The sequence below is a fragment of the Rhinoraja longicauda genome, chromosome 10 (assembly GCF_053455715.1).
Source record: "Rhinoraja longicauda isolate Sanriku21f chromosome 10, sRhiLon1.1, whole genome shotgun sequence".
Taxonomy (NCBI): domain Eukaryota; kingdom Metazoa; phylum Chordata; class Chondrichthyes; order Rajiformes; family Arhynchobatidae; genus Rhinoraja; species Rhinoraja longicauda.
Genome location: NC_135962.1, coordinates 34,368,876 through 34,390,501, shown reverse-complemented (window position 1 = coordinate 34,390,501; position 21,626 = coordinate 34,368,876). Strand labels below are relative to the sequence as shown.

The 21,626-nt window shown below is 42.0% G+C and overlaps 1 protein-coding gene across 5 annotated transcripts in view; it reads left to right on the top strand.

Moving 5' to 3' along the window:
* The window catches only part of daam1a (dishevelled associated activator of morphogenesis 1a), a 170,411-nt gene that overhangs the window by 114,119 nt on the left and 34,666 nt on the right, over nucleotides 1-21,626 (top strand). For 4 of the 5 annotated variants that reach the window (XM_078406608.1, XM_078406607.1, XM_078406606.1 and 1 more), the window contains 12 exons: nucleotides 782-1,115; nucleotides 2,378-2,488; nucleotides 3,136-3,239; nucleotides 3,324-3,390; nucleotides 4,336-4,453; nucleotides 7,066-7,204; nucleotides 7,339-7,397; nucleotides 8,277-8,464; nucleotides 9,274-9,588; nucleotides 9,856-9,963; nucleotides 15,813-15,842; nucleotides 18,022-18,128. In XM_078406608.1, the coding sequence (XP_078262734.1) occupies nucleotides 782-1,115; nucleotides 2,378-2,488; nucleotides 3,136-3,239; nucleotides 3,324-3,390; nucleotides 4,336-4,453; nucleotides 7,066-7,204; nucleotides 7,339-7,397; nucleotides 8,277-8,464; nucleotides 9,274-9,588; nucleotides 9,856-9,963; nucleotides 15,813-15,842; nucleotides 18,022-18,128 (1,680 nt within the window). The remainder of the gene's footprint in view (nucleotides 1-781; nucleotides 1,116-2,377; nucleotides 2,489-3,135; nucleotides 3,240-3,323; nucleotides 3,391-4,335; nucleotides 4,454-7,065; nucleotides 7,205-7,338; nucleotides 7,398-8,276; nucleotides 8,465-9,273; nucleotides 9,589-9,855; nucleotides 9,964-15,812; nucleotides 15,843-18,021; nucleotides 18,129-21,626) is intronic. The other variant, XM_078406610.1, reaches the window with a different exon arrangement.

The window sequence follows — 21,626 nt, the reverse complement described above, 5'->3', positions numbered from 1 at the left end:
CCTAGACCCTCGCCTATTTCTCTCCTTCCCTTTCTCCTCCTACCCTTATGTCTTCCTCTGGCTTTGCAATTCGCACCTCTTTATCCTTGCCTTACTTTTTGTATTTTCATCGCCAGCCTTTGTCAATCTGTCTGTATAAAAACCCTTATCTACATCAGGCATAATTTTCACCTGTTCCCTTGCTTCTGCTCTTCCCACAAAGTCTATACAGGTGACCCCAAGATCCAGAAGATCTGTGTTATTAGAATACGATCCGTATTGTAATTTGGCGCAGTGCAAGCCTCGCCATGGCACGCATGTCAAGACAAGTTTTGGAAAATAACATGCTTATTTACCTACTTTTAAAAAATATATAAATTCTGTATCTCAAATTTTGTGAATTTTATAAGGAAACATTTCCAATAATCTGAGTAGTGTAATAGGGGAGTCACCTGTATCAATATTTTCTAGCACAGGAAATATTTTTGTTGTCATTCATCTGAAAGGAGAATTGTATTAAGTATTTTTATTTAAATTGTATGGACTCAAGGGGAATATCCTTTTTAAAAAAAGACACAAAGCGCTGGAGTAACACAGCGGGCCAAGCAGCATCTCTGGGGAACATGGATTGATGACATTTTGGGTCTGGACCCTTGCTATCAATGTTCTCCAGAGATGTTGCCTGACCTGCCGAGTTATTCTAGTACTTGTGATTTTTTTGGTAAACCAGCATCTACAGTTCCTTTTTGTCTAGGATATATCCTGTACACTCTTTGAATGATGATGTTCTTGCATTTGACAGGTTTGTTACCAGATTCATTGACTTGGATGGGTTAACGTGCATTCTCAACTTCTTGATTAGTATGGACTATGAAACTTCAGAATCTCGAATACACACTTCCCTGATCGGCTGCATTAAAGCGCTCATGAACAACTCTCAGGGCAGGGCTCATGTTTTGGCTCACGTGGAGAACATTAACGTTATTGCCCAAAGTCTGACCACGGAGAATATAAAGACTAAAGTGGCAGTCTTGGAAATTTTGGGTGCTGTGTGTCTGGTGCCAGGTGGTCATAAGAAGGTATTGGAGGCAATGCTGCACTACCAGAAATTTGCCAGTGAGAGAACGCGCTTCCAGGTACAGTAAACATGTTGATTATGGACTGCAAGATGAAAGCAAGCATTTCATTCAATTAGTGACAAGCTAATGCATGTAAAAGTCTGAGGTGGCTATTTTAGTGCTGAGGGAGGTAATAAAATAAAATCGAGCCACTTAGTTTTGAAGATGTAGCCAGCCAGATGTAACATGGGTTTGTTATCTTGGGGAATGCAAACATATCAAACATTGGTATCAAGAATCCAGTCAAGAGTTGTTAATTGACATAGGTACCGATAACGGGACAATGAAATTCTTACCTAGAGCAGCATAATAGGCCTGTAAAAAACACAATTCAGACACTATATGATAAATAATAATTCAATTATAAACCCCAGAACTAGAGCCCAAAAAACCCCCCAAAGTCCTTAGTGGAACTAAATACTCCAGTTTACTGCCTAGCTCCTAGTGACCTTTTACCCTCAATGCTTATCAAGATTCTGTCTACCATGTATACATGATGCCAAATTAAACTAATCACATCTGCCTGCACGTGATCCATATCTCACCATTCCCTGCATATCCATGTGACTATCTGAAATCTTCTTAAAAGCCACTATCTTATCTGCCTCTAGTTCCAGTTTCTTCCACAATGTAATTTTGCCTCCATATCCACACTCTCAAGGATTCTCAGGATCGTTTCCTTCAATCCAATTAGCTCCTGTGGACAGAAGCCTAGCCTGTTCAACCTTTCCTCATTGGACAACCTGCTCAATCTAGATATTTCCAGAGAAAGTTAATGGAACTGCTTCCCCCACACTTACGTCCTTAAATAAGGGGACCAGGCCGTCGCAGAATATCCTGGAGGATTTTGGCAGGTTGGACGTGGAGCTCTGCCTGTTTCTCCTTTGTGGAAGAGAAGCTTTGACATTGTTGAAGACTGAAGTGGTTAGGTACATGATAAGTACCGGCTGATAGATTATTGTGGATAAATGGGAAAGCAGAGTTGAGATTAGATACAGTAAATGCTGACTTTATTAAATGATGGAGCAAGCTCAAGAGACTCTGTTGCCTACTCCTAATCTTGATTCAATATTTGTGAGCTGATGTCCCATGTAGTTGCTTTACCTACATGCTAGCCTGTAGCCAACTCTATTCTAAGGCATCCAGATATCTCAACATTTCTCGGTCATTGCAATATCTAGATTACTGTGAAGACTTATTTGTCATTTGGTTGTGGGAGAATTTACTCAAACGATAGAATTTAAAAACAAAACAAAAATGCTACATCTTTTTCCCATCAGACTCTAATCAACGACTTGGACAGAAATACAGGAAGATACAAAGATGAAGTGAACCTTAAAACTGCTGTCATGTCTTTCATTAATGCTGTGCTAAGTCAAGGTTCAGGAGAGGTAGGAAATGTCTTCTACTCAGCCATTCAGGGGTGATCAAATTGGTTCATGCAAGTGGTCCAAATCGATAGGCATTTTGGGTATCCAATGTGAAATGGCAATCACTGGTGTTTAAACTTAAAACATTGCAGCACAGGATTGGACCCTTCAGCCCACAACATCTGTGCTGAACATGATGTCAAGTTAAACTAATCTCATCTGCCTGCACACGATCCATATCTCTCTGTTCCTTGCATATCCATGTACCCATCCGAAAGCATCATAAATGCCACAATCGTATCTGCCTCCTCTACCACCACTGGCAGCACATCCCAGGCACCCACTACTCTGTAAATATTTCTACCCGGGGGAAAAATGTTCTGACTGTCTAAGCTACCTACGTCTCCCATAATTCTATATGCATCATCAGATCTCCACTCCACCTCCGACACTCCAGAGAAAACAATGCAAGTTGGTCCAAACTCTTCTTATAGGTAATACCCTGTAATCCAGCAGCATTGTGATCAACCTCTAGTGCAGAATGACTTGTAATCTTCCGCTTCAGTGATTGACCAATTTCAATCCTTTTATCCATCGTGTAGATTTTTAAATGTTTAACCATGGAGAATGTAAAACTTGTAATTGTGTTCTTTGTTTTGTTTCAATAGGAAAGTCTTGATTTCAGAGTGCATCTCCGATATGAATTTTTAATGTTAGGTATTCAACCTGTTATTGACAAATTACGTGAACATGAAAATGCAACTTTAGATAGGTAAGTGCACTTTATGTGTTGAATTTCATTTATTTAAACATTTTCTGCAGATGCTTTTGAAACTAACTTCAATGATTTGTTTAGGCATTTAGATTTCTTTGAGATGCTGAGAAATGAGGATGAAATGGAACTAGCAAAAAGATTTGATGTGGTAAGTAGATGGATTTTTGCTGAAATAATTTAAATAGGTGGCATCGTAGACAGTAAAGGTGGTTGTCAAGAAATACAGCAGAGTCTTGATCATCCGGGCAGGTGGGCCGAGGAATCGCAAATGGAGTTTACTTTGAATAAGTGTAAAGTGCTACATTTTGGGACATTGAACTAAAGCAGGACCGACACAGTATATGGAAGGACCCCGTTGTGTGTTGTGGAGCAAAGGGATCAAGGAGTACCTGCACATTACCCCAAAAGTGGCTTCACAGGTAGATAGGACAGCTTTTGACATGCTGGCCTTTGTCAGTCACTTAGAGAATGGATTTAATGTCATAGTTGCCCAAGATGTTGGCGAGGCCACACTTGGAGTATTGTGTTCAGTTTTGGAAAGATGCCATTAAGCAAGAAAGAATGCAGAGAAGATTTGCAAGGTTGCTCCCAGGACTCGAGAGCCTGAGCTGTCGGGAAAGGTTGGGTAGGACTTTATTCCTTGGAGTGCAGGAGGCTGAGGGGTGATCGTATAGAGGTGTACAAAGTAATGAGTGGAATAGATTGGGTGAATGAATGCACAGCCTTTTTCCCAGGGTAGGATTAGGGTTAAGGTGAGATGGCATAAGTTTAAGTTGAGATAGAAATAAATTAATAGATTCAATAGAAATCTGAATCTGAAGGGCAACTTTTTCACACAGAGTAGTGGGTATATAGAACGAGCTGCCAGAGAAAGTAGTTGAGGCTGGTACAATAACAACATTTAAAAGACATGGACAGGCACATGGACAGGAAAGGTTTTGAGGGACATGGGCCAAATTGGGCAAATGAGACTAGCTTAGATGGGGTGTCGAAGGGGCTGTTTCCATGCTGTAGGACTCTTATTATGTGCTGTTCCTGCTGATTGTCATATAAAGTTTGTTCTGTTAATCTGTTGCCAATCAACTTACTTCAGGTACACATCGACACAAAAAGTGCTACCCAGGTGTTTGAACTAGTGAAGAAAAAGATCAGCCACACAGATGCATACCCACACTTTATGTCAATTCTCCATCATTGGCTTCAGATGCCGTGTGAGTACCGTTTGGAATTGGTGAGGTAGAATGTTATTAAATCTCCGATGGAAGAGTGAGTAAAATGTAGGAAAGCGTGTCTCCATCTGAAGTCTTGTCAAATAGTTAGCATGGACTTGACATCAGAACTATCTGCAAAATTCTGCTTCCTAATTAGGATTAGATATGGATCAATTGAATGTTAAGATGCTTATACAGTGTACAATCTCATCTCAGTCCTAAATAGCCTACCCCTTATTCTTAAACTGTGACCCCTTGTTCTGGACTCCCCTAATACCGGGAATTTTTTTCCTGCATCTAGCCTGTCCAATCATTTAAAAAATTTATATGTTTCTATAAGCTTCCCTTTCATCCTTCTAAATTCCAGTGAATATAAGCCCAGTTGATCCATTCTTTCATCATATGTCAACCCCGCCATCCCGGGAATTAACCTGGTGAACCTACGCTGCACTCCCTCAATAGCAAGAATGTTGTTCTTAAAATTAATCAAAACTGCACACAATACTCCAGGTGCGGTCTCACCAGGGTATTGTACAACTGCAGTATGACCTCCTTGCTCCTATACGCAAATCCTCTCGCTATGAAGGCCATCATGCCATTAGCTTTCTTCACTGCCTGCTGTACCTGCAAGCTTCCTTTCAGTGACTGATGTACAAGGACACCCAGGTCTCGTTGCACCTCCCCTTTTCCTAACCTGACACTCTTCAGATAATAATCTGCCTTCTTGTTCTTGCCACCAAAGTGGATAACCTCACTTTTATCCACATTATACAGCATCTGCCCACTCACCCAACCTATCCAAATCACCCTGCAGCCTCATAGTATCCTCTTCGCAGCTCACACTGCCACCCAGCTTTGTGTCATCCGCAAACTTGGAGATGTTACATTTACTTCCTTCGTCTAAATCATTGATATATATTGTAAATATCAAGTCCCAGCACTGAGCCTTGCTGCACCCCACGAGTCACTGCCTGCCATTCTGAAAAGGACCTGTTAATTCTTACTCTTTGCTTCCTATCTACCAACCAGTTCTCTATCCATGTCAATACCCTACCCCCAATACCATGTGCTCTAATTTTGCACACTAACCTCTTGTGTGGGACCTTGTCAAAGGGTTTTTGAAAGTCCAGATACACCACATCCACTTGTTCTCCCTTATCCATTTTACTTGTTACATCCTCAAAAAGTTCCAGAAGATTAATCAAGCATAATTTCCCCTTCATAAATCCATGCTGACTTTGACCGATTCTGTCACTCCTTTTCAAATGTGCTGCTATCATCTTCAATGTTGGGCGAGTCCAGAACCAGGAGCTGCAGTCTTAGAATAAAGGGGAGGCCAGTTAAAACTGAGGTGAGAAGGAACTTTTTCACCCAGAGTTGTGAATTTGTGGAATTCTCTGCCACAGAGGGCAGTGGAGGCCAAATCACTGGATGGATTTAAGAGAGAGTTGGATAGTGCTCGAGGGGCTAGTGGAATCAAGGGATATGGGGAGAAGGCAGGCACGGGTTATTGATTGTGGACGATCAGCCATGATTACAATGAATGGCGGTGCTCGAAGGGCCGAATGGCCTCCGCCTGCACCTATTTTCTACGTTTCTATGTTTCTATAATTGACTCAAGCATTTTCCCCACTACTGACGTTAGCTTAACTGGTCTATAATTCCCTTTTTCTCTCTCCCTCCTTTCTTAAAAATTGGGGTTACATTAGCTACCCTGCAGTCCACAGGAACTGATCTAGAGTTTATAGAACATTGGAAAACGATCACCAAGGCATTTACGATTTCCAGGACCACCTCCTTGAGTACTCTGGGATGCAGACCATCAGGCCCTGGGGATTTATCTGCCTTGTCCCAACAGTTTACCTAACACCATTTCCTGACGAATGTGAATTTCCTTCAGTTCCTCCCTCACGCTAGATCCACTGTCCTCTAGTATTTCTGGGAGATGGTTTTTGTCTTCCTTAGTGAAGACAGAACCAAAGTACTTGTTTAACTGGTCTGTCATTTTCTTGTTTCCCATTATAAATTCATCTGTTTCTGACTGTAAGTGACCTACATTTGTCTTCACTAATCGTTCCATCTTCAAATATCTAAAGAAGCTTTTACAGTCAGTTTTTATATTCACCGCAAACTTTCTTTCATGCTCTATTTCCCCCCTCTTAATTAACCCCTTTGTCCTCCTCTTGAATTATATTGTGGATAGTTAGTGGATTTTTAATGGTTCCAACTACTATTCATAATATATAATAACTCGGATAGTTCAGTATCTTGAGGACACAAGGGACTGCAGATGCAGATTTTTTTTAAAGTCACAAAGTGCTGGAGTAACTCAGCGGGTCAAGCACCATCTCTGGAGAACATGGATAGGTGATGTTTCGGTTCGGGACTCTTCTTCAGACTGATTGTACAACAACCCAAAACATGTCCTCCAGATATTGTGCCTGTCTCGTTGAGTTACCCCAGGCATGTTGGCTTTTTTGGTAATGTATATCAGTTAGTATTCTTAGTTACCAACTTTTAACTTTTCCTTGTGTACTATCTTCAATCGTTTGTGTGTTCAGCTGTTACTTACTTCCAATTTTAATAGTTCCCTCTACTTTATTCCCCCCTAGATAAGCGAAGTGGAAACACTCTACAATATTGGCTACTGCTGGACCGAATATTGCAACAGATAGTTTTACAAAATGATAAAGGACACGATCCTGATGTTACTCCTCTGGAAAATTTCAACGTGAAGAATGTTGTCAGAATGTAAGTCTATTTCTTCTGCAGCGTATTTTGTCTCAGAATTGTAGGAATGGATTTTCTGAGATTTAGCAGTGCATCTGATTCTTACTGTTTGCTAAATATTTATTTTCTTGAAATTTGATCTTCAACATAAATAGGTTGGTGAATGAAAATGAGGTCAAACAATGGAAGGAACAAGCAGAAAAGATGCGAAAAGGTGCAGTCTATATATTTTGTTTGTTTGGTTCTGATATAGTATATGTGAAATAATTGTTATTACTGGCCTGTACTTAAGCCAGACGGCATACTGGTTTTCTGATCTTTCTCGTACTTACTGCTACCTTCAATTTTCATTTGCAAAGTCGTCAGTAACATCCAAAAGCACATTGGTGCAGTGATTTCATTTGTTTAGAGTTGCAGCATGGAAACTGAGTCCACGCTTCGACCCATTGAGAGGCTGTGGCGTTAGAGGCAGCAGCTTCACCAGATGTGCGTGCCACTGCGCCACCCTCAGTGATGCTGCACAACCTTTGTGTGAGTCGAGACCAGGAACTGGTTAAGATTGCACTACAGAAAACCCAGTGCATATTTTAGTTTAGTTCAGAGATGCAGCATAGAAACGGGAACCTTCGACCCACTGGGTCCATTCCGCGCCTTTCGCATTAGTTCTATGTTATCTCGCTTTCTCTTCCACTCCCTGCACATTGGGGTAATTTTCTTTTACAAACATCAATTAATCTCCAATCCCACATGTCTTTGGGATGTGGGAGGAAACCAGGGAAACCCACATGGTCACAGAGAGAATGTGCAAACTTCATACTGAGAGGTCACGATGGAACCCAGGTTTCTGACACCGTGAAGCAGCAGCTCTATCAGCTGCACCACTGTACCACCCAGATGTTTTGTATTGGTTTCAGCAGGAACAGCACCTGAGACATCTGAGGCACGGACTCCCATGAAGTTAGCAGTCTTGACTCATGACATGAGAATAACAATCGCCCCTGCTGTCTGCAAATCAGTAGTAGCCATTATTTGAAAGGGAGGTTGGGCTTTGCTTTTATTGATCATGCATCTCAAAGGGTCTCTCTGTTTCCAGAGCACAATGAGCTGCTGCAGAAGCTGGAGAAAAAGGAGAGGGAGTGTGAAGCTAAGACACAGGAGAAGGAGGACATGATGCAGACACTGAATAAAATGAAAGAAAAACTGGAAAAAGAATCTCAGGAGCACAAAGCTGCTAAGAAACATGCAGCTGATCTCTCCGCCCAGATCCAGGATCTAAGCAATGCAAGTTCTCGTGCAGCTGAGCACGTTTTACTGCCTCTTGTAACACGTCACAATGAATACACTTAATTTACACAATACTATTGAAAAATTGTAAACATTTCCTTTGATTATAGTGACAAAAAAGTGGAACATAACTATCACTTGCCAGGCTTTGTCCTGCCCCCCCCCCCCCACCTCTCTTTCCAGCTCGCCTTCTCCTCCCCCCCCCCCAACATACAAACAGTCTGACTAAGGGTCTCGACTCAAAATGTTATTGTCCACTCTCTTCATAGATCTCGCCTGACCTACTGAATTGCTCCTGCACTTTGTGTCTTACCAAACAACTATTATGTTGTTTGCCCCCTGCCATTCGCCCCCTCCCATATTCCTTTCCACCTATATTACTCCCACCGACTTTACATTTCACTTCTCTACTTTTCTGGTACCTTTTTGCCTCCATTGTACCTCTAGCTTTTGGCACTCACTTCACTCATCAGCCAATTGAAGCCCCCCTCACTATCACTCGCCAGGCTCCGTCCCGCCCCACCTCTTTTGCAACTGTCTCCCCCTTCTAGGTATAGTTAAAAGCAGTTTACTGGAGGATCTCAGAAGGTCAGACCGTATTTGTGCAGGGAAATGGATCCTGACGAAGGATCCCGACCAGAAACGTCGCTTATCCATTTCCCTCAGCATGTGCTGCCTGATCCATTGAGTTCCTTTGTGTTTTGTGTAGCATATTAATACAGCCTGTTTTTGTTTTAGTTTTGTCCAAGTGTTGAAATTGATCTTGTTTCTGATAATTTATTTTCCAATTTCTGTTTTGATTTCAGAGAGCCAGGTTCTCGGGCGTTCCGGGTGGCCCCCTCTCACCTCCGGGAGCCCCCGGCGGACCTCTGCCTCACTCTGCACTCGGTTCTTTCGGGGTTCCTCCGCCTCCCCCTCCCCCTGCCCCCCCATTGTTTGGGGGATTGCCCCCACCTCCACCACCCCTGCCGCCAGGAGGTCCCCCTCCCCCTCCAGGAATGCCACCCTTTGGTGGTGTGCTACCCCCACCAGGAGCCCCTCTGGGTCCAGGGAACAAGAAGAAAAATATCCCTCAACCAGGAAACGCTTTAAAATCCTTCAACTGGTCCAAGTTACCAGAGGTGAGCTGTACAAGGCTAATGTAACAGTGGAGACTTCTGGTTAATGTATGAAAATATTTATTTTGCATTGATCCTGAATTTAGATTTTACTGAATCATTTTTGTACAGAAAGTTTCTTATTGTCCATACAGTTAAGGCTTAAATCAGCTTGCATTATAATTCCAGTTAACATCTTTTAAAAATATGGATGTTTAATTTGTGGAAATTGTAGAATACCAAACTGTCTTTTGAACTGGTTATCTCAGTTTTTGTTTGTTTCATGAACAGAACAAACTCGGGGAAACGATCTGGAAGGAAATTGATGATTTGAAGGTTTTTAAAGTACTTGACTTGGAAGACCTGGAAAAGACATTCTCTGCATACCAAAGGCAACAGGTAATTCAATTTTAAGTTCCCGTTCAATTTGAGTGTTTGGGTTGAAGTTTATTATTATCACATGTACTGAGGTAAAGTGAAAAGCTTTGTTTGTTAATGACTTGGATGAAGGGATTAAAAGTACCATTAGCAAATTTGCAGATGATACAAAACTGGGTGGTAGTGTGAGCTGTGAGGAAGATGCTATGAGGTTGCAGGGTGACTTGGACAGGTTGTGTGAGTGGGCGGATGCATGGCAGATGCAGTTTAATGTGGATAAGTGTGAGGTTATCCACTTTGGTGGTAAGAATAAGAAGGCAGATTATTATCTGAATGGTGTCAAGTTAGGAAAAGGGGACGTACAACGAGATCTGGGTGTCCTAGTGTATCAGTCACTGAAAGGAAGCATGCAGGTACAGCAGGCAGTGAAGAAAGCCAATGGAATGTTGGCCATAACAAGAGGAGTTGTGTATAGGAGCAAAGAGGTCCTTCTGCAGTTGTATAGGGCTCTAGTGAGACCGCACCTGGAGTACTGTGTGCAGTTTTAGTCTCCAAATTTAAGGAAGGATATTCTTGCTATTGAGGGCGTGCAGCATAGGTTTACTAGGTTAATTCCCGGAATGGCGGGACCGTCATATGTTGAAAGACTGGAGCGGTAGGCTTGTATACACTGGAATTTAGAAGGATGAGAGGGGATCTTATCGAAACATATAAGATTATTAAGGGGTTGGACACGTTAGAGGCAGGAAACATGTTCCCAATGTTGGGGGAGTCCAGAACCAGGGGCCACAGTTTAAGAATAAGGGGTAGGCCATTTAGAACGGAGATGAGGAAAAACCTTTTCAGTCAGAGAGTTGTAAATCTGTGGAATTCTCTGCCTCAGAAGGCAGTGGAGACCAATTCTCTGAATGCATTCAAGAGAGAGCTAGATAGAGCTCTTAAGGATTGCAGAGTCAGGGGGTATGGGGAGAAGGCAGGAACGGGGTACTGTTTGAGAATGATCAGCCATGATCACATTGAATGGTGGTGCTGGCTCGAAGGGCTGAATGGCCTACTCCTGCACCTATTGTCTATTGTCTATTGTTTTAAAGGCTATCCGATCCAATCAGATAATACAATACATAGAGACAATCAAGCCAAACTCAAGTACAATAGGTAGAGCGAATGGAAAGATACAAAGTGCAGAATATAGTTCTCAGCATCATAAGGTATCACAAAATGCTGGAGTAAGTCTGGGTCAGGCAGCATCTCAGGAGAGAAGGAATGGCTTAGCATCATAAGATCATGTGATAGGAGTAGAAATAGGCCATTTGGCCCATCAAGTCTACTCTGCCATTCAAGCATGATTATCTCTTCTTCCTAATCCCATTCTCCTGCCTTCTGCCCATAACCATTAACACCTGTACTAATCAAGAATCTCTCTATCTCTGGCTTAAATATATCCACTGACTTTGCCTACACAGCCTTCTGTGGCATAGAATTCCACAGATTCACTACCCTATGACTAAAGAAATTCCTCCTCATTTCCTTCCTAAAAGAACGTCCTTGAAATTCTGAAGCTATGACTTCTAGTCATAGACTCTCCCACTAGTGGAAACATCCTCTCCACATCCACTCTATCCCTTTCACTATTCTGTAAGTTTCAATGAGATCCACCCTCATTCTTCGAAACTCCAGCGAATATAAACCCAGTGTCGTCAAACGCTCATCATATGTTAACCTACTCATTTCTGGGATCATTCTTGTAAACCCCTTCTGGGCCCTCTCCTGAGCCAGCACATCCTTCCTCAGAGATGGTGCCCAAAATTGCTCACAATATTCCAAATGCGGCCTGACCAGTGCCTTAGAAGAGCCACAACATTACATCACAAGTTTTGTACATAAGCCCTCTCGAAATAAACGCGAGCATTCAGTTTGCTTTCTTTACTACTGATTTGATTAACCTTTTGGGAATCCTGCAGATTAACCTTTGGGGAATCTTGCACCAGCACTCCCAAATCCCTGTGCACCTTTGATTTCTGGATTCTCTCCCCGTTTGGAAAATAATCTTTCCCTAGCTTCTTTATTTCAACTACCAAAATGCATGACTCCACACTTTGCTACACTATATTCCATCTGCCACTTTTCTGCCCATTCTCCCAACCTTTCTAAGTTCTTCTGCAGAGTCCCTGCTTTCTCTATACTAGCTGCCCCTCCACCTATTTTCGTATCATCCGCAAACTTGTCCACAAAGCCTTCAATCCCCTCACGCAATTCATTACTATACAACGTGAAGAGCAGCGGCCTCAGCATCAACCCTGCAGAACCCCGCGAGCCACTGGCAGCCAACTAGAAAAAGCCCTCTTTATTGCCACTCTTTGCCTTCTGCCATCCAACCAACCTGATATCCATGCTAGTATCTGCCTTTTGATACCACGGGCTCTCATGGTTAGCAGCCTCCCATGTGGCTCCTAATCAAAGGCTTTCTGAAAATCTAGGTGTACAACATCTACTGACTCCCCCTTCTCCAGTAAATTTGTCAGGCAAAACCTCCCCTTCATAAAGCCATGCTGACTTTGGCCTATGTTATCGTGAACTTCTAAGTATTCCGTAAACTCATCCTTTATAATGGACTCTTACCAAGCACCGAAGTCAGACTAACCGGCCTATAGTTCCCACTATTCTGCTTTGCTCCCTTCTTGTATAGCGGGGTAATATTGGCAATTTTCCAATCATCTGGAACCACTGGTGATTATTGAAATATCACTATCAATGCCTTCACAATCTCTAAAGCCACCTCTTTCAGAACCCTAGGTTGCAGTCCATCTGTTCCAGGTGACTTAGCCACCTTCAGCCCTTTCAGCTTCCCAAGCACCTTCTCCTAGTAATACCCACTCCACAAACTTGGACCCACTGACTCTCTCGAATTTCAAGCACGTTGCTGGTATCTTCCACTGTGAAGACTGATGCAAAAAAGTTATTCAACTCCTCTGCCATTTCTTTATTCCCCATTATCACTTCTCCTGCATCATTCTCTAGCAGTCCAATGTCCACTCTTGCCTCACTCGTACTCTTTATATAACTGAAGAAACTCTTGCTATCCTCTTTTATATTATTAGTTAGCTTACCTTCGTATTTCATCTTTTCGCCCCGTATTGCCTTTTGAGTTACCTTCTGTTGTTCTTTGAAAGCTTCCCAATACTCTGGCTTCCCACTAATCTTTGCAATAATATATGCTTTCTCTTTTAGTTTTATACAGTCCTAGACTTTTCTTGTCAGCCACAGTGACCTCTTTTTCCCCACTAGAATATTTCTTCCTCTTTGGAATGAAAAGGTCCTGCATCTTCCGAATTATTCCCAGAAATTCCTGCCATTGCTGTTTCACCGTCATCTCTGCTAGGGTCCCTTTCCAGTCAACTTTGGCCAGCTCCTCCCTCATGCCGTTGCTCAGCTGCAATACTGACACATTGCAGCACAGTAGTTCCAGAGACAAAGTCCACAATGAGAACAACCCTAGCTTCTGGAAGGACCATTCAGAAGCGTAATAACGGAGCGGATGAAGCTATTCCTGAGTCTGGTGGTGTGTGCTTTTCATCTTCTGTATATTCTGCCTGACGGTGGGGAGAGAGAAAAGGGAATGACCAGGGTGAGAAAGGTCTTTGATTATGTTGGCTGCTTTTCCAAGCCAATGTGAAGTGCAGATGGAGTCAGTGGTGGGGAGTCTGGACTGTGTGATGGACTGGGCTATATCCACAACTCTCTGTAACTTCTTGAGATCTTAGGCAGAGCAGTTCCCAAACTAAGATGTAATGGGATTTGACAGTATACTTTATACAGAGTAACTCAGTGATCAGGCAGCATCTCTGTATAAAATGGATAGATGAAATTTTGGGTGGGGTCCCTTCTTTAGATTGATTCGGTGGGGGGGGGGGGGGGACCTGAATCAAGAAACGACCAGGACAAACCAGGGCCGGCAAAAGATGACCTCAGACAGGGTGGTTCCCTCATAGGCCAGTTGTTGGCTCGGGACAGTGTGAGCCTAAAAGAGATAGACAAACTAGAACTGGTTAACCGACTTTTAGTGGAGGAAGGGGGACGTCAAGTGAGGGAGTGGGGTGGGGGGGGGGGGGGGGGTGGAAGCAAGGAGAGGGGGGTGGGGGGAAGCAAGGAGAGGGGAAGTAGAGCGTTTGTAGCGGTTGCCACTTTGCATTTGGGCCTCGCGCTGGGCAATGGGGGAAGGCCCAGGACCAAATGATCAGTATGTTAACGGGTGTTAAAATGGTTAGCAACCGAAAGATCCAGTAGGCCTTGGCGGACTGAGCATGTGTTCAGCGAATTGGTCCCCGAGTCTACGCTTGGTCTCACCAATGTACAGGAGCCCACATCGGGAACACCGGATGCAGTAGATGAGGTTAGAGGAGGTGCATGTGAACATCTGTCTCACCTGGAAGGACTGTCGGGGTCCCTGGATGGAGTCAAGGGAGGAGGTATAAGGGAAGGTGTTGCATCTCCTGCGGTTGGGGAGTGGGGAGTGGATGGTTTGTGTGGGAAGGGATGAGTGAACCAAGGAGTTGTGGAGGGAGCGGTCTCAGCAGAAGATGGAAAGTGGTGGAGATGGGAAGATATGATTAGTGGTGGGATCATGTTGGAGGTGACGGAAATGTTGGAGGATGATGTGTTGGATGGTGGGGTGAAAGGTGAGGACTCGGGGAACTCTGTCCTTGGTGCATCTGGGAGGAGAGGGAGCGAGAGCAGAACTGCGGGGCACAGAGGAGACGTGTGGGGGACCTATCTGTTACAAATTGGGGGAAAACATGTTCTCTAAAGAATGAGGACATCTTGGATGTAATCCTCCATCAAACTTCTATCCATGTTCCCCAGAGAAACTACCTGACCGGCTGGATTACTCCACCACTTTGCGGCTTTTTTGATAAACCAGCGTCTGCAGTGCCTTGTGTCAACATCTTGTGTATAGTGACATACTGATAGAGAGTCATTAACAGAAGATCCTCACTATTGAGGGAGAAAGAGATTAGCAGATTTTCTCTGTTCTAGTGCAGAAAAAAAATATTTGTGGCCGAAGTTATTGCAAAATTTGTGGGGAAAAGTGAACAAATGACTATTACAGGTGGTTTAGAATGGAATTCTAATGTGATTAGATGGAATATCTTCCAGCAAATAAAAAGCTTTGAGACGACAGGTCAAAAATAATCTTCATTCCAGCCGATCTCTGACTTTCCTCACTTTGAATTTCAAGCTAATTCTTTTCCTTTTGCTATTTTGAAAGCTGTTTATGTGTATCATTCGTTATCATAATTCAATGAATTAGTATTGCAGAAATGATGTGGCTTGTTAAATGGACACTGATTTGCATGTCATCGCTTTTGCATTATAATATGGAGAATACTGCTTGATCACTTAAGTTGCTTGAACCCTTTCAGCAGCAGGGACCCCTGTAAACTCTTATAAAACTTTACTACTCTGACTCTTGTCAGTGGAGTATTGACATTTCAATCTTGTTCACAACCCCATTGGAATTATATATATATATCTATATATATATATATATATATATATATATATTGCTGTCTTACAAACATTATTATTAAAACATACTACTTTGATATCAATGTCAATATCAAGATCCATTTGAACCTAATATTCTGCAAAATACCTTTCCTTGTGATGGTGAAAGGGTTAATTAATGGAGTTGATATTCTTGCTTAATGCTGGTATGCCTTCAATCACATTTTGCTTTGAAAATAATGTATCTGCAATTGTGCTGTGACTTATTTCCCACTTTGCAACATTTTCTGAACTGCAGTTTATTTTTTCATTGCTATTAACTGATGCTACCTGTTGTCCTCCTTTTGCCTTGGCCTGCACTTCAGGATTTCTATCTGAGCAATCACTCTAAGCAGGTAAGCATGTGCTTTTAATACAATGCGGGGATTCTGCTTGTACAAAGTGCAACATGATGTTTATAATGGTGAGAATGCAGATTCAGTCATGAGCACTTGAACAGTTTTGTGTATGTTTAGTTCAAAATTTGTACTATTACTAACATAAATTACTGTTTTGAAAAAAAGATACAAAGTGCTGATGAAACTCAGCAGGTCAGTCAGCAGCTCTGGAGAACTTTATGCAATTTACTTTTTCTCCAGAGTTCGGGAAAGAAATGAAGTGAAATGCACAGTCGGAGAGAAGGTTTAGGTGGAAGGAGACGGGGGTTGGTGAGGGAGGGGGGGCGGGGGTGGAAAGACCAGCACGATTGTTATTCGGTAAAACACAAACTGCTGGAGTAACTCAACGGGTCAGGCAGTGTCAGTGGAGGGAACGGACACTTCTTCAGACTGATTTCTCCAGCGATTTTGCCTGACCCGCTGAATTACTCCTGCACTTTGGGTCTTCTAGTGTCTTCTTTTATTGATCTGCGTAGGTGGTTCCTTGTGCATTCAATTACTGTAATCTCTTTAAATAAAATACCATTTATTGGACTGTTGTATTACAATTTAATATTAGAAGTAATTTGGGAATACTTGTTATCATAATGAACATAAAACATAGAACAGTACAGCACAGGAACAGGCCCTTCAACCCACAGTTTCAGTGCCAAATATGATACCAAGTTAAACTGATCTCCTCTACCTGTGTATGGAATGTTTTAAGAATGTTAGAGCTCATATTATATAAGACACCACCTAGAACAGTACAGCATAGGAACAGGCCCTTCAGCCCATAATACCTGTGCCCAACATGATACCAAGTTAAACTAATCTCTGGCTTTGCAAGATCCATTGCCTGTATTTCCATGTGCCTATCTACACACCGACCGCTTAAATGGTACGATTGCATCTGCATCCACCACCACACTTGCCAGCGTGTTCCAGGCACCCGCCACTTTGGGTTTGAAACAAAAACTTGCCCCGCACAACTGCTTTAAACTTTGCCCCATTAATCTTAAAGCTATTAAAGCTTAAAGAATAAGGGGTAGGCCATTTAGAACTGAGATGAGGAAAAACTTTTTCAGTCAGAGAGTTGTGAATCTGTGGAATTCTCTGCCTCAGAAGGCAGTGGAGGCCAATTCTCTGAATGCATTCAAGAGAGAACTAGATAGAGCTCTTAAGGATAGCGGAGTCAGGGGGTATGGGGAGAAGGCAGGAACGGGGTACTGATTGAAAATGATCAGCCATGATCACATTGAATGGTGGTGCTGGCTCGAAGGGCCGTATGGCCTCCTCCTGCACCTGTGGTTTATTGTCTATTGACTATTCCCTCGAGTCATTGACATTTCCACCCTGGGAGAAAAGGGTTCCCAGGTTTGAAAAATATTATTCCAATTAATGTTTCTTTATAATAACGATATAAAGGGATAAAATGTCTCAATTTAAAAACAAATAATTGGGGTATGAATCTATAACAGGAATAATAAGAGGTGCACAATGATTCGATACAAAATTAGCAAACTTTTCCAAGCCAAAGCCAAATTGATTTCAGTGTAAATATGTCAGAAGGAACTTAAAATGCAGTTGATCTGTTTTAAGTTCTTGTTTTTAATTTCTTGACGTAAAAAAATAATTTTTGAATGATATATGCATGATTTTGGGATCACATTGGGATAGCTTGGCCAGTGCATAAAGGCAAGTTTTAATCATGGACTTGTTCCTATTTCCTGAAATTGTACAGGAATTTGTAAATTACGAATGCTTGTATCCATTTTGGCTTCGGCATGTGTAAAGATCCACGTGTGTGGACTTTATTGCATTTTCTCTTTACACCCTTTGTCATAGTTGCATGTCTGAGATAAGACTTAGGCTCACGGGGGGGTTGTGTGCATCAGCAAGAATTCTTCTTTCCCACTTGATCCATGTCCTGAGTTTATCATAGTTGAAAATGGCATTTACCTTCATAGATCAATCCAAATATTAAGGAATATGCAAACGTGCTGTACCTTTTATTTTAAATTTAATTTAAATTAATTTAATTTAATTTGTTCATTTACAAATAGGGGTTGGAGATGTTAAATAAATAGTTTTATTAGGCTGTGGAATTTTTTGGTTCATGTTCTCTAATGCCTCCTTGTATTTATTTGGACCACAGAAAGAGACAGAGTCAAATGAAGACACATTAAATTGTACCAAGAAAGTCAAAGAATTATCCGTGGTAGACGGGAGAAGAGCCCAGAATTGCAATATTCTTCTGTCCAGGTAATGGTTTTCTGATATGGCACAGGAAACTCCATCTTTTTAAATTTGTGCCTTTTATTTTCTTGCTTGCACATTATAGATTCCAGCAATATTAAAATGATTGAAAGATACAGCATGGAAATATTCTCTTTGACCCATCGAGTCCACACTGATCTGTTCACACTAGTTCTGTGTTATCCCACTTTCGCATCCATTCCCTATACATTAGGGGTAATATTCAAAGTCCAATTAACTTACAAACCCGCACGTCTTTGGGATGTGGAAAGAAACCAGAGCACCTGGAGGACACTCACAAGATCACAGGGAGAACGTACAAGCTCCACACAGACAACATCGAAGGTCAAGATCGAACCTGGATCTCTGGCATCCCCAGTTTATAACCCATTTCCATTTGTTGTGTGTCACAGAAGATCGAGTAGAAACTGTGGTACCATGAGCACCGCCACTGGTGAGAGAACCCCTGGTGAACACCTGGAGCTGCTTGCAGTAGAGAAATGGCAGATTAGTTGTAGTTTTGTTTAGTGATATAGCTTGAAAACAGGCCCTTTGGTCCACTGAATCCACGCCAACCATCAATCATCTGTTCACACTAGCTCCATGTTATCCCACTTTCACATCTATGCCCTATGCACTTAACCGACAAACCCGCATGTCTTTGGGATGAGGGAGGAAACCAGATCCACTGGAAGAAACCCATTTGATCACAGGGAGAACGTGCAAACTCCAGAAAGGCAGCACCTGAGGTCAGGATCAAACCCGGATCTCTGATGCTGTGAGGCAGAAGCTCGACCAGCTCTGCCACTGTGCCACCCTGAAAGTTACCTTTTTCATGATTACAAAAATATTTAATGTTTCTTTGAATTTATTCAGACACTTTAAAGAACAAGCCACACCAGGTTTCCTTCATGCACTGATTACTTTTAATTTTTGGAACTGTTACACAGTCAAGTTGCTAGCTTTAAAAAGGAAATCAATTGCTTGTGATTCTGCAGCTGATTGCTTTCAACAAGATCATATCTTTTGTTGCCTTTTAATTGACTTCTGTGTTTGCTCTTCAAAACCATTTGTGCTATTTACTGTGTTGTCAAATGTATGTTTTGTATGCCTGTTAAATTTACATTTGTTTAACTTGCACGTTCAGCTTTACCTTTATTGCGATGCTGATGAAATATTGAGCATGTGGGTGTACAAATTACGGCAACACAAAACTCAAGCTCCAATTGACTGCCAAGTGCTTTGAGATGTAGTGAGATTGGGAAAGCAACATGTGAACAGTGACTTATAATGTTTTGTTGCCTGCTTTTTTTTGGTGGTTTTGTCATTGTAGCTGACTGATTCTTTAGACCTATGAATAACAGTCGTAGATTTGAGAATATTTGACATTTCATATTTCAACACAAAGAAATTTTGAGCATGTAGAAGGGTCCTGACCCAAAATGTTGTCTGTCCATCCTCCACAGATGCTGCCTGACATGCTTACTTCCTCTAGCACTTTGTGCTTTACTGAAGATATTTGTTTTATTCATGAAGAGTTTCTCTTTATTTAAAATGTGTAACTCATGATTTCTCTCCTTGATTTGTGGGAAGATGACTGTTGAACTATCTGTCAATCTTTTCCACCAATCACTTGTCCACCCACACCTCTCATCCAGCTTTCTACCCCCACTGCAATCAGTCTGAAGAAGGGTCCTGACCCGAATCATTACCTACCAATGTTCTCCAGGGATGCTTCCTGACTCATTGAGTTTAATTTAGTTTATTTTTTTGTTTAGAGATACAGTGCGGAAACAGGCTCTTCGGCCCACTGAGTCTGCACCGACCAGCGATCCCTGCACATTAGCAATACTCTACATACACTAGAGAGAATTTTTTTAACATCTATACCAAGCCAATTAACCTACAAATCAGTACGTCTTTGAGTGTGTGAGGAAACTGAAGATCTCGCAGAAAACCCACGCAGGTCACGGGAAGAATGTATAAACTCCGTACAGACAAGCATCCATAGTCAGAATTGAACCCGGGTCTCTGGCACTGTAAGGCAATAGCTCTACTGCTGCACCACCACACCGTTTCTCCAGCACTTTGTGCCTCTTTTGTAAACCAGTTTCTGCAGTTCCTTGTGTCTTATCTTTACATAAGTCTATCTCTAAAATTACGTAGAAAACATAACTTTAACAATTACTGGTATCCTTTGGTAAATATTATCTTCCAAAATTCCTTTCAGTCCTCTCCTCCCATGTGTAACTCAAATTTTAAACTGGAATTTAGTGCATGACTGAGTCATAATATACAATGTAGATGTAGTGCCCTCCATAATGTTTGGGGTAAAGACCCATAATTTATTTTTTTGCCTCTGTACTCCACAATTTGAAATTTGTCATAGAAAAAAATCACATGTGGTTGAAGTGCACATTGTCAGATTTTATTAAAGGGTATTTGTATACATTTTGGTTTCACCATGTAGAAATTACAGCTGGGTTTATACATAGTCCCCCCATTTCAGGGCACCATAATGTTTGGGACATTTGGCTTCACAGGTGTTTGTAATTGCTCTGGTGTGTTTAAATGCCTCCTTAATGCAGGTATAAGAGAGCTCTCAGCACCTAGTCTTTCCTCCAGTCTTTCCAACACCGTTGGAAACTTTTATTGCTGTTTATCTACATGAGGACCAAAGTTGTGCCAATGAAAGTCAAAGAAGCCATTATGAGACTGCAAAACAGGAATAAAACTGTAAGAGACATCAGCCAAACCTTAGGTTTACCAAAATCAATTGTTTGGAACATCATTAAGAAGAAAGAGAGCACTGGTGAGCTTACTAATCGCAAAGGGACTGGCAGGCCAAGGAAGACCTTCCCAGCTGATGACAGAATTCTCTCTATAATAAAGAAAAATTCCCAAACACCTGTCCGACAGATCAGAAACACTCTTCAGGACTCGGTGTGGATTTGTCAATGACCAATGTCCGCAGAAGACTTCATGAACATAAATACAGAGGCTACACTGCAAGATGCAAACCACTGGTTAGCTGCAAAAATAGGATGGCCAGGTTACAGTTTGCCAAGAAGTACTTAAAAGAGTAACCACAGTTCTGGAAAAAAGTCTTGTGGACAGATGAGACGAAGATTAACTTTTATCAGAGTGATGGCAAGAGCAAAGTATGGAGGAGAGAAGGAACTGCCCAAGATCAAAGCCTACCACCTCATCTGTGAAACACAGTGGTGGGAGTGTTATGGCCTGGGCATGTATGGCTGCTGAAGGCACTGGCTCACTTATCTTCATTGATCAAACAACTGCTGACAGTAGCATAATGAATTCTGAAGTGTTTAGACACATCCTATCTGCTCAAGTTCAAACAAATGCCTCAAAACTCATTGGCCGGCGGTTCATTCTACAGCAAGACAATGATCCCAAGCATTGTGCTAAAGCAACAAAGACTAAAAAATGGTCAATTCTTGAGTGGCCAAGTCAATCACCTGATCTGAACCCAATTAAGGATGC